Here is a 14,154-nt window from a genome sequence, read left to right on the forward strand (position 1 = left end):
TGCTCAGCAGGGGGTCTGCCCCCTCCCTCTGTCTCTGCCCCTCCCCCTGCCTGTGTCCTCTCTCCCTATCTCTCTCTCTTTCAAATTAATAAATAAAATCTTTAAAAAAAGAGAATTTAGCACTTCATTTCCAATTATTTGTAAAGGATATAATTTATGATGCTCTATCAAAAAATTTCACCTTATAAAACATAGGTATCTCTAACCCATATTTTAAATAAATTTCATAAATCAAATATTTTCTATATATAAGAAAAGCTGATCACTTAAAGTAATGCTAAGTAAATAAAATTTTAAATGAAATCATTACCATAATAATGTATTTGTTTGGAAAAACTAAATCTTCCTATCTTAGATTTTCTTAGGGAGGTTTATGCACTTACAAAAATCCCTTTTCTTAAAGTGTAGTTTACTCCAAACACTCAGACCACTGTCTGCTGCATGCCTCCTCCCATGTGCAGACACTTGCCCAGGGGGTCATACTCTGGCCTAGAAGCTGGGGTCAGGTGCAACCCTGTCACCAAGGCATGTGCTAAACAGAACGCTGATGACTGACCCACAAGAGTTAAAGGAGTAATCAGCCAAGGCCCTAAGTCATCAGGGCGGAGGAATGCCAGGGCAGTATTTGTGGTGAACATGAAATGAGAGCACCAGCAAATGCCTTCAAGGGGTCCACCTCCTTGCCCTAAACCATCCAATGCCATTCCCACACGTCTAGGATCATGGCAATCTGACCTTCCACTCCAGCCAAGCCTGGGCTTCAGAGTGGTGAAGAAAGTCAGAAGTAAAGGAAGATTTTTATTACTGACGGACAGCTACAGACTACACAGTGAGAAGCAGCGGTTAGGGCCATCTAGAACCTGGACAGCTCTAGAATGTGGGTAGAGCTGGAAGCAGAGGGAGCTAGACTTGAGATGGCTTTAGTACTGGAGTAGACCTAGAAGGGAGAGGGATCTAGAACCAGGGTAGATGGGGGTGGGGAAGGAAGCATTTTCCAGGAAGAATGCGAGCCAAGCACTGCAAGTTAATGAAAGGCTTCGGTGGCCTATGCTCTAGACACCAATAAGGTGTACACTGTGGCATCCACAAACGGCAAGTGGTCCAAGTCTTGAGATGAGTGATGATGAAATTAGGTGCATTGATCTGAGAGGAAATGAGGAATTTATTCATGTTTCACACTTGAACACCATCAAACGTGACGCCCAGCCTTGGCATCTGCTCAGAGTCAGGACTCCGAAGTGGACAGTCATTGAGATGTCTCCCCCTACCTCCCCCTACCTGACTTAACTGCCTCAGGAGAAGGCTTGCCATCCTGCTGTCACCTCAACTGCCTCTACCATTGGTGGGTCTGGCTTCCAGATGTGCCCCATGGCTCCTGGACACCCACACAGCCTGGTCACAGCCTTCAGCTAACACCTTGACCTTTTCAGAGATGACATTTGCTTTTCTTTCTCTGATTAGAAAAGCAATAAAAAAAAAAAATGCATGAAAAGGAAGACAACAAGCCACCTATGATTCCATGTCCAAAATATACTTGTCCAAAATATTCCAATGTCCTAAATATACTTAAAACCAATTACCTATTTTAGCCTTTCATATGAACATAAAACAATATGCACCTACTTCACAAGCTGGGGTCATACCACAGTTTCATAGATGCAGTTGACCCACATCTTCACATCTTTTATGAAAACACACTAGTCAGCACAAAGTGCATTTAGAGGCTCATCCCACTGCTGGTGGCCAATTACCTTGTTCTGTACTACATGCACCTATTTCTAGTTTCCAGAGAGCCTGCCTGTGTCCTGGTTTCAGGCCTCCTCTCTGGTTGGATTCCTGAGGTACATTCCGTAAGATGGTGCCCCGGTCAGAGGCTGGACACACTCAAGGCTCTTAAAACATTGTGCAAACAGCCTCCAGGGTGGTTCTGCTCACTCTATCCCACAATCACCATTAAAGAAAGAAAAGCTGCCACTTTGTGACAAAAAATGGCCTTCATGACTCAGAATGGGGGGAACACTCCCCACCCCTGGAGTTCACTGTAAATTATGAGAAAACTGATTTTTCTGGTGTGCTTTGTTTCCCAGCTGCTAGCAAGCATCCATTCTTTGTAATTCCTGTTACTATGTCTTTAACTGAGCAAAAGTAAATCCTTTAAACTCCCTATTTTAAGAGAATCCCTTTTTTAAAAAGGAAAGCTCAGTGACCTTAGTGCATTACTTGTCTCCCTCCTACCAAAGCAAAGAGGCTAGAAGAACCTGTTCGCTGAGGTTCTTCTTGTCAGGTCTAGTAGCTGCTGAGATCACACTTCACAGGAACCACTCCAAAGTTCTCAAGACTTCATGGCTGGCTTTACTACATAAAACATGACATTGATTTGCCAGTGCACTTACTTTGAAATGTCTTTGCTGTCTCGTTGCCATGGGAACAGGACATTTCCAATGGCTGCCCGGTAGCAATAGACGCCCAGCAGGCCAAGTGCCATGGCTACTTTTGACGTCAGGGAGCACCTCCTCTGAACTAGCACGAAAATCACAAAGAGCGAAAGGGCAGCCAGAACAGAGAGTTCAGCTTTGTGATCAGAGCTGAAATGAAAATGGAAGAGCCCCAAATTACCAACAAGTATAACCATTGATGTCATGGGTCTACGCTGAGTGGCTTTCTAAGAACTGTATTAAAAATAGCTGATTTTTCTGAAAAGCAAAAAAGAAAAGAAAATCATTGGTGATTTAAACTCAAAGGTTCTTAAAATACAACAAATGAAGGATGGCTACCCCAAACTTGTTTCCATTCACAAACAACCCCTGCTGCCAGGCCTTCCCTGTACAAAATGCCACCCCCTGGCTCCCCTGGCAGCCCCCCTTTCCCCACCTAAAGGTGAGGAGATTCTGGGCTCACTGGATTTACCAGGGCACATGCTGCGCAGGGAGGCTAGCACTTGCCAGTGTGGCCCTCTCTTGCTCACTCACTGGCACACACTGACTCACTGGAGAGTCTGCCCGCTGTCAGGTGGGGAGAGTTTGCAGAGGGGCTGGATGTCACCATTTGGAGCACGGAGCTGTCATGGCAGAGCCGGGCCCCCCCTCTGCCTGGCCCTTGCCACCATCCTGCTACCTTGTGGAGTGCTGCGCTGGACAGCAGGGTTCTCTTCTGTGTCACTCACCACAGTTCTTGCTCACAAAACCTAGATGCTCAGAATTAAGTGGATGAGTGACTATCTTGCCAAGTGAATAAACATCAGTGGAAAAATTACTCAGGAAAGACTCAGAGGAAAGATGTGGCCAGTGTCCCTGTGGCCAGGGAGAGCAGGTGGTGACAGGGGTCATGCTGGGGCCTAGCCCTGCCCTTGTCCTTGCTCTGGGAGGCGGTCACCTGGGTGTCCATTTACTGTTGCCCTTTAAAATGTGTTTTGTGGGCGCCTGGGTGGCTCAGTGGGTTAAGCCACTGCCTTCAGCTCAGGTCATGGTCTCAGGGTCCTGGGATCGAGTCCTGCATTGGGCTCTCTGCTCAGCAGGGAACCTGCTTCCCTCTCTCTCTCTGCCTGCTTGTGGTCTCTGTCTGTCAAATAAATAAAATCTTAAAAAAAAATGTGTTTTGTGAGATAATCATATCAAAAAATGGGCAGAAGATATGAACAGACACTTCTCCAATGAAGACATACAAATGGCTATCAGACACATGAAAAAATGTTCACTGTCATTAGCCATCAGGGAGATTCAATTTAAAACCACATTGAGATATCACCTTACACCAGTTAGAATGGCCAAAATTAGCAAGGCAGGAAACAACGTGTGTTGGAGAGGATGTGGAGAAAGGGGAACCCTCTTACACTGTTGGTGGGAATGCAAGTTGGTGCAGCCACTTTGGAGAACAGTGTGGAGATTCCTCAAGAAATTAAAAATAGAGCTTCCCTATGACCCTCAATTGCACTACTGGGTATTTACCCCAACGATACAGATGTAGTGAAAAGAAGGGCCATCTGTATTCCAATGTTTATAGCAGCAATGGCCACTGTCGCCAAACTGTGGAAAGAACCAAGATGCCCTTCAATGGACGAATGGATAAGGAAGATGTGGTCCATATACACTATGGAGTATCGTGCCTCCATCAGAAAGGATGAATACCCAACTTTTGTAGTAACATGGATGGGACTGGAAGAGATTATGCTGAGTGAAATAAGTCAAGCAGAGAATGTCAATTATCATATAGTTTCACTTATTTGTGGAGCAAAACAACATGGAGGACATGGGGAGATGGAGAGGAGAAGGGAGTTGAGGGAAACTGGAAGGGGAGGTGAACCATGAGAGACTATGGACTCTGAAAAACAACCTGAGGGTCTTGAAGGGGTAGGGGGGTGGGAGGTTGGGGGAACAAGGTGGTGGGTATTAGGGAAGGCACGGATTGCATGGAGCACTGGGTGTGGTGCAAAAACAATGAATACTGTTAAGCTGCAAAGAAATTAAAAATAAAAAAAGAATGAAGTCTTGTAGAGAAAAAAATAAAATAAAACGTGTTTTGTGCACTCTCCTGGACTGTTAATTATAACAACTAAAAACAGCAATAAGGAAGGTGAGTTTATACGCCTCCCCAGAAGCTCTGCTATGAAGGAGAAACAGGACCGCACAGCCGCCTCTTCAAAGACAGGAAGAATTCAGCAGCACAGGGAAGACTGGTGATTCAGGAGGTGAGCATCCTGATAGGAAGAGGCCATACCCTGTCTGCTGGAGGAGGGTCCAGACTGAGGAGTGGGGGGCAAGGCATCTGGGCTGGCAATCAGGACATTCTCCCGCACTGCTTCAACTCTCCAGAAAAAATAAGAAGTGAGGCCACTGGGCTGCCAAAATCACATGCTTGGGCACGTGCCTTAGCTTCCTTCTGCTTCCTCTCCTGAGGTAGGACAGGCCAGTGAGCTCTGTGCAGGTTTGCTGTGAAAATGAAATGAGCAGGCACATGGCAGGCACCCGGAAAAAGCTGCCTGTGACTCCGGTGGTTGCCAGGGGTTTGCTAACAGAGTTACTAACACCTGGGAAAAATTTCCCACCAGAATTATTTGGCCAGAGGAATGATTTTTATAGCTTTTGATGGGTAATTCCAGGTATCTTTCCAAAGGACCATGGCAGCATGTGGTCAGGGGTCTTCTGCTCCATACCTGGACTGGGTTCTATTACTTCCTTCTGTGTGTCTACCTGACTGAGTAAAATCATGCCTTGTTGTTTGACCTGAAGCTTCCCGATCCCCAGGAGGATGAGCATGTCCTTTCTCTTTCCGTTGGCATTCCCTTCTTTAGGAACATGTCTGGCACTGTCCCCAGCACCCCTCCTGCTGGTGATTTTCATCCAAGTTCTTCACAGCAACAGGAAACAAATGTCCATTCTGTTCTCTTCCTTCTACTTTAGTTTCTAAGTTTTCACTGACAATTAAGAGGTATAATACTGGGGTGCCTGGTTGGCTCAGCCAGTTAAGTGTTTGTCTTTGGCTCAGGTCATGATCCTGGGGTCCTGGGATCAAGCCCCACATTGGGCTCCACTCTGCCACTCCCCCTGCCTGTGTGTATTCTCTCTCTCTGTCAAATAAATAAATAAGAAATCCTAAAAATAAAAATATATATATACACACAATATAGCACATATATATATATATTTTTTTTTTGGTAGGGGGGAGAGAGAATGCACAGGGGTAAGGGTAGAGGCAGAAGCAGAGGGAGAGAGAATATCAAAGCAGACTCCATGCTAAGTGTGGAGCCAGATACGAGACCATGATCTGAGCTGAAATCTAGAGGCAGACACTTAACTGACTGTGCCACCCAGACACCCCAATACAGCCAAATCTTGACCTTTTCTGCCCCAGTTCCCTCTCTTTACTTTGGTGCTCCCCCTCTGTTATACTTTGGATGAGGCTGTCCAGCCACTGGCTTTAGGGTGGAGAGAGGAGTGGGTGGCCGGAGGGAGCATGACCCTGGCCCCAGCCCTACCTTGTCAGGGAGGTGGCAGCAAGTGACCAAACTGCATGCTTGCTGCAGTTGTCATTTTAAAACTCGAAGGTTTTCAAACATAAACAAATACAGTGATTCAGCAATTAAAAAAAAAACAAATCCATCTTTCAACATTAATTCATGGCTTACGGTCTTTTTTCCCCATTTCCTCAGATCTCAAATACCACTTCTGTTTTGAATACAAAAAACAGGCCTACATTTTGAAAAAGACTCTGTGTGTGGCCAGACAACCATAAAAGGTCTGCTAAGGCCATGGCTCCTGCTCTCACCTGGTGAGCCAATGCCCCAGGTCAGGCCGGTGGGCCCACTGCACACCCGTCTGGTTGAGTGACCGCAGCAGACGACAGCAGGTAAGTATCACCCATGGGCTTGCTAACACCATCCACTTCTCGTAGCCTCTGAGCGTGTCAAGGGAAGTAGGGCTCTTAGATACTCTGTGGGGCTTGGACACGTTACAGTGGATGTTCCTGTCCCATAATGCTGGCTCACTGCTGACGAGTCCCTGCTCCACGTGTGAGCACGGCTGGGGCTCACAGTCATCACTCAGAAAGCAGTTTTTGTAGAGCTCGTGACACAGAGCCAGACACAGGGTGTTGACGAGGAAATACCAGGTCTGATGCTCCTCCTCAATGAAGCTGCTCGCACCCAGACTCAGCACGTGGCCCAGGGTCCCCAGTAAGATAAGGACATCTAACTCCGACCATCGTGCCTTTGGATGAGCTGGATTCTATAAAAGGAAAATGCATTTCGTGAGGGAAAAATATAAAAATGACACAAATCCCATGTGCATGTAAAAGTTCTTGCTCACAGAGCATCACCTGCTATGACAGGTACCTGCTGCCCCTCATGCCCCACACCCATCTTCTGCTCTGATGGGACTGCCTACTCTCCTGAGGTACAGCCAGTTGTCACCCTGGACTCCAAGTCCTAAGCTGAGTGACCCATACCATCTGGGCAGTGCTGCAGCTCAGAGAGCTCACCTACCAGCCCTCCTGGAACCCTCACCCTCTCCCTGGGAGCCTGAGGTCTTCAGGGGTGGTCCAAAGTCAGCTCCTGCTATTTCAAACCAAAGCATTCCCAGGATATATTCTACCAAAGCAGACATCTAATTTCACTATGTATTTTCCAGAAATCCAGACAAGTTTTCATTAAAATGGTCAATTCTATTGAAACAACAAAGTTGGCATCCTAGCACTACCCTTTAAATACACTAACTGAAAGCATTTACAATTAAAGATGAGAATTTAATGCTATCAGTTGATAACTACTTAATATTTACTCTATCTATCATGTACAGCTTGTGTAAGAAAGGAGAGATGCCATGAATTTATTTAGGTCCCGGGGAATCAAATGGCTTTAGGGAAACCTATGCTCTGATGGGAAATAAAAATGCACTATGAACAACAACCTATGAGCTCCTTGGACACATGCACGCAGGGAAGGGTATTAGATGGCTTCGAGATGAGGCAGCTGCACTGGGCAGGGGTTGGGGGTGGTAAGGAGGAGCTGGAATCACTTCCCTGAGTTCCTTGGGCTCCAGGTACTATGGAGCAACTGTGGCTGTCCCCCTCTGCTTCACTGGCCTGCCAGCACAACCATGAATAAAGGTGTCAGAGGCCAAAGATTCTAAGAAATCTCAAAGAAAATGTCAGTCTTGAAAAGAAAAGGCAGGATGGACTCCCAAGGAGGGCAGGATGAGGACAGGGTCCCAGCCTCCTGCTTACCTTCCTGGAAGGTCTAACAAGTTGACTCTTTTCTCTCTAAAGTGTTCTTCCCGGGCGCCTGGGTGGCTCAGTGGTTAGGCCGCTGCCTTCGGCTCAGGTCATGATCTCAGGGTCCTGGGATCGAGTCCCGCATCGGGCTCTCTGCTCAGCAGGGAGCCTGCTTCCTCCTCTCTCTCTCTCTGCCTGCCTCTCTGCCTGCCTCTCTGCCTACTTGTGATTTCTCTCTGTCAAATAAATAAATAAATAAATCTTTAAAAAAAAAAAAAAAAAAAAAAGTGTTCTTCCCTTGGCTGCAGTTCAAACACTGGCAGAGAAATGTCTGATTCACACACTGCCCTATCAGAAAACTGCCTATTCATGTGTGACCAACAGCTCTATGCAGTGCTTGCCATGTTTACACTCACGGGGACCCTGTCTTTCCCATAAAGGAAAGGGGCATGTGACCTGACAACACAGATCTGAGTGTCAGAAGTCAGGATGCTCACATGTTGGCCCCTCTGAAGTATGGGCTCCTCTCCTTGGCTCCTTGACTCGGCCTGATATACAGACCTGGGGTTTACCAGCGTCTGACAAAGAACAGCAAAGTAAGAGACAATGGCAAGTGTCCTACATGGAAAAATGAGTCTTACCTTCCTCAGGAGTCTCCCATCAGCAAACACCTTGGCAAGAGCAGACACGACGGCACAGAGCAGTGCAGAAATCAGTGCCATCACTCCACCTGCCGTCAGCCACGAGAGGCCACAGAAATAGCACGAACTCTCGGCCGAGGTGCACACAATGACGTGAAGAGCAGAAAGAACCAGGAACACCAAATAAAACAGCAGAGAAAACACAGGCGACCATAGAGGGACCTCCAGTTCAGCCTTGTTGCTCAGAGCCTGTGGCATGCTGAGTAGGAGCAGCACTAGAACCTGGAATGGGAAAAAAACAGTTGTGTCCATGACTGCTGGGCTTGGAGAGAACTGTTCAGAAAAAGTCTATCTCCTGACCTTATGCCAGCTGTTCGAATGCTGGAAACAGAAGAAAGCCCAATAAACACGATTTCTGATGACCTGCCAAGAACGTATGCATGCAGCCATGTGGAGCACAGCCGCCTGACACCTGAGGATACCTCGGGCATGAGGACACACAATGAGAGACTTCAAACACGGAAACTGGAATTATCCCCTTTTCAGAAAAAAATAGTATTTTATATGCTTTAAACTACAATTTTCTGGCTGAGGTATGAAATCAGTCTAACAGCTGAGCCATAACTGCACACAGCACCCGTACCTCCAGAACCATGACAGTCCCCACCAGCATCGAGTAGATGTCGTACTGGGCCACTTGTCTGCTTAGGGACAGGCTCAGGGTCCTCAGGGCCTCCAAGTACTGCCTGCGAACCTTGGCTCCCAGGTTGAAAAGGACTTCTGAGTTATTTTCCTCCAAGTACAGTCTGATCCAGTTCCCATGCAACCTCTCTGACATTTTAAACTGCTCAAATCCAGGCTCTAACAAGAAGAGGACAGGGTTACATGCAGAAATCACAGAGAGTCACACACATTTATCACTTCAACATATTCAGTTATTCGCAGCACGTGGTATGAGCATAAAGCCTGGTACCTTGGGGAGTGGTCTCCAGTGCCTCAGTAAAACAGCCGATGATGCTCATGAGTCCTGGGACATCCTGCCCACCTGCCAGCCTGCCATGGCCCGAGGCACAACGCAGCACACAACATGGATAGATGTGCGTGCCCTCTGCTCTGCTGCCCATTCTCTCCCTCCCACCCCTGGCCTTGCCTCCTCCTTCTCTCTCAGTCTCTCTCCAAGTTTTTCTTCTTCTTTAATGTGCAATACAGAAACACCCAGGGGAACCAGGTGGCTCAGTGGGTTAAGCCTCTGCCTCCAGCTCAGGTCATGATCCCAGGGTCCTGGGATGGAGCTCCCCATCGGGCTCCCTGCTCAGTGGGAGGTCTGCTTCTCCCTCTGAGACTCCCCCTGCTAGTGCATGCTCTCTCTCCCTCTCTGACAAATAAATAAAATCTTTAAAAAACAAAACCAAAAACAGCCCAGAAAGGCATTACATTACCATGCCGTTGGTGTTACAAATCTTTCTGACGCTTACACACTGTGAGGATCATGCAGGCAGTGGCCTCTTCCACCACATCCACTTCCCACTGTGGATTGACTGCATCCATCTCTAACCTGTTTCCCTTCTTCACACATCCCGACCCCTCCTGCCATGATGCTGAGCTAGAAGATACATCCCAACACACAGCTAGGGCTGGCAGAACAGCACCTGGATTGAAGCCCAGCCCCAAACGCCACCGGCTCCCACTCTGGAACGGCACTGGCAGGCAGCTCAGCATCAGGAAGCTGCTTCCCTCTGGAGCTGGACCAGACTTACTGGTGACTCAACTAGTCTGCAAAGCAAGAACTGCCTTTCAGAGACTCCCTGGTGTTTACTGTGCTCTTCCAACCTCCAGCAGAGCTATTCTAAGGTGGTCTAGGCCCTGTCCTTCAGGATTAGGGTTAGGGTTGCTATATAACCCTGAGCACAGCCCAAATGCTGGAAGTCCTGCCACTGCTGTGGATACTGGGTGACAAAGCGCTGGTGACCAGCTGGTGACCAGTGTGACAGCCCTGCACGATGACCAAGCCCACTCCAGAGAAGAGGCACACAGACACCAGCTCGTGGGCTGGCAGGTGATAGCTGGGATCTAAACGCCATTAGTCTGGATCTAGGATGGAAACCTTTATTGTTATACCCCACCACCCTGAAGTCACACAGACATGGGGATACCTGTGTCTATACCCAATCACCTAGAATCACAGAGAAGTGGAAACCTGTGTATGTATCCAGACAAGTATTTACTGAGCACTGACGACATGGTACGTGCAAACGTGTAGTTCCTGCCTGCTTGGGTCTGTGATCTAGCTGGGTTCTCACATGTGCATGTAGTACAAATTGTGAAAAATGCTATGGAGGTTTAAGTAGGGGAATGTGGGAGACTTTTGGTAACACTGAAGAAATGGACTGAAATCTAGGGTGGAGGGTGGGGGATAAGAAGGTACGACACTGAAGCTGAAGTGGAAGCTGGCCCAGGAATCCACCAGGTGACAACTAGGAAGAGCATCCAGTCTATGTGAGTAGCACATGCAAAGATCCTGAGGTGAGAAAAGTTGGTCCCACTGGAATGAAAGTCAGTGGAGTGATGGGAGAGTTGTATCAGATTGGGCTGGATATTAGCGGAGGCCTTGAAATCGATTAGTGTCAAACACATACTTAGTTTTGTCTCAGGAAACAGGATCACTGATGGTATAGATAAGGGGCATCCTAGGAGCCTAAGGCCCCTTGAATGCTTTCTTATGCCAGGGATTGGCCTATGCTCAACTCATGGGCTTCTTTCTGGCCACACCCACTGCTTAATCTTCCCTACTTGCTCCTCCTGAAATAAGCAAACAACCCTCACTGTGGCTTTGTTTTGTTTTTTACTTTTTTAAAGATTTTATTTATTTACCTGACAGAGAGAGAGGAGAGAGAAAGCATAAGCAGTGGGAGGGGCAGAGGGAGAGGGAGAAGCAGGTTCCACACCAAGCAGGGAGCCTAACCCAGGACTCGATTCCAGGGTCCTGACATCATGACCCGAACCGAAGGCAGACGCTTACCCGACTGAGCCCCTCAGGCGTCCCTTTTGTTTGGTGCTTTATTAGATGTTAGTAGAGGAAAAAGGACACATATTACCAACAGCAAATTTTCAAAAGCTACTAAACTCAAAAGTTACTTTTGAAAACAAATATTGACTCTCCTCTGGACTGAAATATGCACCTGGGCTGGCCTCACTTTTCACACAGTTGTTCACTGGGGCCACCTCATGGACAAGGGGCTGGCCCCCTAAGCTCTCCCACCATTCAGGATACTCAGCGCCCCATTAGTCCTTGTTGATCTTCCACAGGCAAGTCAGGGCCAGCCTACAACTCAGGCATTCACTCTACTAACTAGTACTCCCTTTCTCAAGTAGGAAAAGCTGCCAACAACATGTTAAATGCACCTCAGACCAGGAGTCGACTGTTTCCAGATTCCCAAACCAGCCCCAGTCCCTGCACCAAACATGCGGTCATTGATGCAACTTGACGGTCAGATAAATTGTTTGAAAAGATGGTCTTGGGGGAGATACGCTCTCTTGTTCTGGATCATTCCTACCCCTTAGTTTCTCCTGGCTTAAAAATATAAACATATCCTTTGTTGGTCTCTGTTCACCTCATAATACAGCCATCTCCACACCCCACCTCCTTCCCTGCCCCGACTCCAGTTCCGCCTTCTCCCAGCACTCTGTGTGTCCTGACGAAGTCGCTGGTAACCTCACCTGCCAGGTGAATGGTCAAGTCTCAGTTCCTCATTTTATCTTACCTTGAACAGGATTCAACTTGGGTGCTCACTCCTCCCTTCCTAAAATTCTTTCCTTACTTGGCTTCCTCAACACTAATCCCCTCATCCTGCAAGCACCCTACTTCCCACTTCAGTAATGGTCATCCCATTCTTCTACTGTTCTGCTGAACACGGCAGCTTGCTCCTTATGCCTCTGGTTCACCATCAGTAAGTCCTGCCTGTACCAGCTTCAAAATATATCTGGAATGCCATCGTCTGTCCTGGACACAGCACCGCCACTGCCTGGGCCCTCATCTCACCTCTCATTGGGACATGCAGCAGCCTTCAGACTCTCCTACAACACAAGGCAGAACCTTCCACATAGGTACCTGAGATGGCCTCTGAAACTGCAACTCGAAGACCTCAGACTCTGCACGAGATCCCCCCCAGCTCATGATGGAATTAAGAGCCCTTCCAAGGCCTGAACGGCCTCCATATCCCTCTGACCTTGTCTCCTTCTGCCTTGCTCTAGTTCACCCTGTTCCAGCCACTCTGTCCCCTGGTCATCCTTTGAAGGTGCAGACACATCTCCTCTGTAGGATCCTGCATCTGCCACACGTTCCTTCTGCATCTCAAAGGCCGGGCCTCTGCCCCGACATCCCTCACCTACCTGCGTCCCCCATCCTTTCCCCAGTACACCCTTTTTCTGAGGTACTCATCACCATCTGACAGCTGCTGCTCCTTCTCCATCTCTGTAAGGTAAGCTCCATGAGGGCAGAGCCTTGGTGTTTCAGGAGCTTTTAACAGTCCTCAGCCAATCAGGAGCTTATTAAAAAAGTCCATATTTGTTGAATGAGTACATTTATGAAAGAGCTTGATGTAGATAACTGTATCTGTCGGTGCTGCTAATGGTGACCATCATGGTTGTAACAAAACAGAAGCACAGTCGTGCACACCACGAACAAACAGGACAACACCAGGCGCAGTGGAAACATTGTCATTAACGGAGTTACCTTTTGTGTAGGATGGCACATTCTCTTGCAGTAATTTGCTGAGCTGCACTGCATTTAAATGTAAAAACCTCAGCTGTTCTCTCACGGGTCTCCCTTCCACGGTGGGGAACAGCAGGCTGCCAACACTGTTCCCTGGGATAGGCAGACCAAGCCCTATTGCAAGGGTTGCAGCCAAGTCAGTCTGTTGAACATGCTTTGGACGTCTGATGTCACCTAGAGAAAGGAAAGTGTTTTAAGCAACAGGCTCTCAAGTGTGTACAATGGTGGTCCTTCCATCAACCTGCTATAACCAATTACCTATCTCTTCAAAGCATTCCATGAATATTCATTCAGAAATCACCTCACTGGCGTTTATGTCAACAAATTTACCAAACATTCATTCTGTGTGGGCATGGGGCCTTCCCTGAACCAGGGTGCCGGTGGGATCTCTGGCGGTCCCTACCCCGTGGGTTCAGAGAGGTCTACACAGTGCTGAGAACCGGACACAGGCATCTCAGCAGCTCCTGGGCAGTAGAAGGTACCTCTAACTGGGGAGAGTAGAATGAGGCTGGATTCAGCTGGGCCAAGTCCTATAACCAACTCCAACAAACAAGACATCTGCCTACTGATGGCCCAAGCAACTGAAGGACTTCAAGTCCTAGCAATGGTTGGCCGTCCTACTGCCCCTCCCAAGGAGAATGGGTTCCACAGCAGGACACTGGGCTCACACTCCTGCTTTGCCACCATCTAGCTCATGCCTTGGACAAGAACGCAACTTTGTCAGACTGTTCTCATTTGCAAAGGGAACACCCAGCCTAACCATGCCAGGACAATGTATTGATTATGGTACTTTTTGGTTGTATAGAATTTTTTTTTTCTTTTTAATTTGGTCAAGTATATTAACCTTTTCTTGACCAACCCTCCACTGACGGCTTCTGGGTTATGTTTAGAAAGAACCTTCTACTCCAGAATTATCATTTGTTTTCTTCTAGTATTTTCTTATACTAAGTGCACTGATTTGAAATAAAACAAAACCCAAAACAGAAAGCCCACCTTAAACTGCTTTTGACACGGATAAAGGTGGTGGTGCTGGTGTTA

General features: G+C 47.6%; 1 protein-coding gene across 8 annotated transcripts in view; it reads right to left on the minus strand.

Annotated features, from left to right (window-relative positions):
• Positions 1–14,154, minus strand: part of PIGG (phosphatidylinositol glycan anchor biosynthesis class G) — a 45,790-nt gene that overhangs the window by 10,088 nt on the left and 21,548 nt on the right. For 5 of the 8 annotated variants that reach the window (XM_059167929.1, XM_059167921.1, XM_059167904.1 and 2 more), the window contains exons 6-10: positions 13,078–13,290; positions 8,989–9,206; positions 8,346–8,627; positions 6,262–6,719; positions 2,394–2,585 (exon numbers count right to left, since the gene is read on the minus strand). In XM_059167929.1, the coding sequence (XP_059023912.1) occupies positions 2,394–2,585; positions 6,262–6,719; positions 8,346–8,627; positions 8,989–9,206; positions 13,078–13,290 (1,363 nt within the window). Of the gene's footprint in view, positions 1–308; positions 1,454–2,393; positions 2,586–6,261; positions 6,720–8,345; positions 8,628–8,988; positions 9,207–13,077; positions 13,291–14,154 lie in introns of those variants that run through there. The other 3 variants (XM_059167945.1, XM_059167937.1, XM_059167964.1) reach the window with 3 other exon arrangements.

This window comes from Mustela lutreola, chromosome 1 (assembly GCF_030435805.1).
Source record: "Mustela lutreola isolate mMusLut2 chromosome 1, mMusLut2.pri, whole genome shotgun sequence".
Lineage (NCBI taxonomy): Eukaryota > Metazoa > Chordata > Mammalia > Carnivora > Mustelidae > Mustela > Mustela lutreola.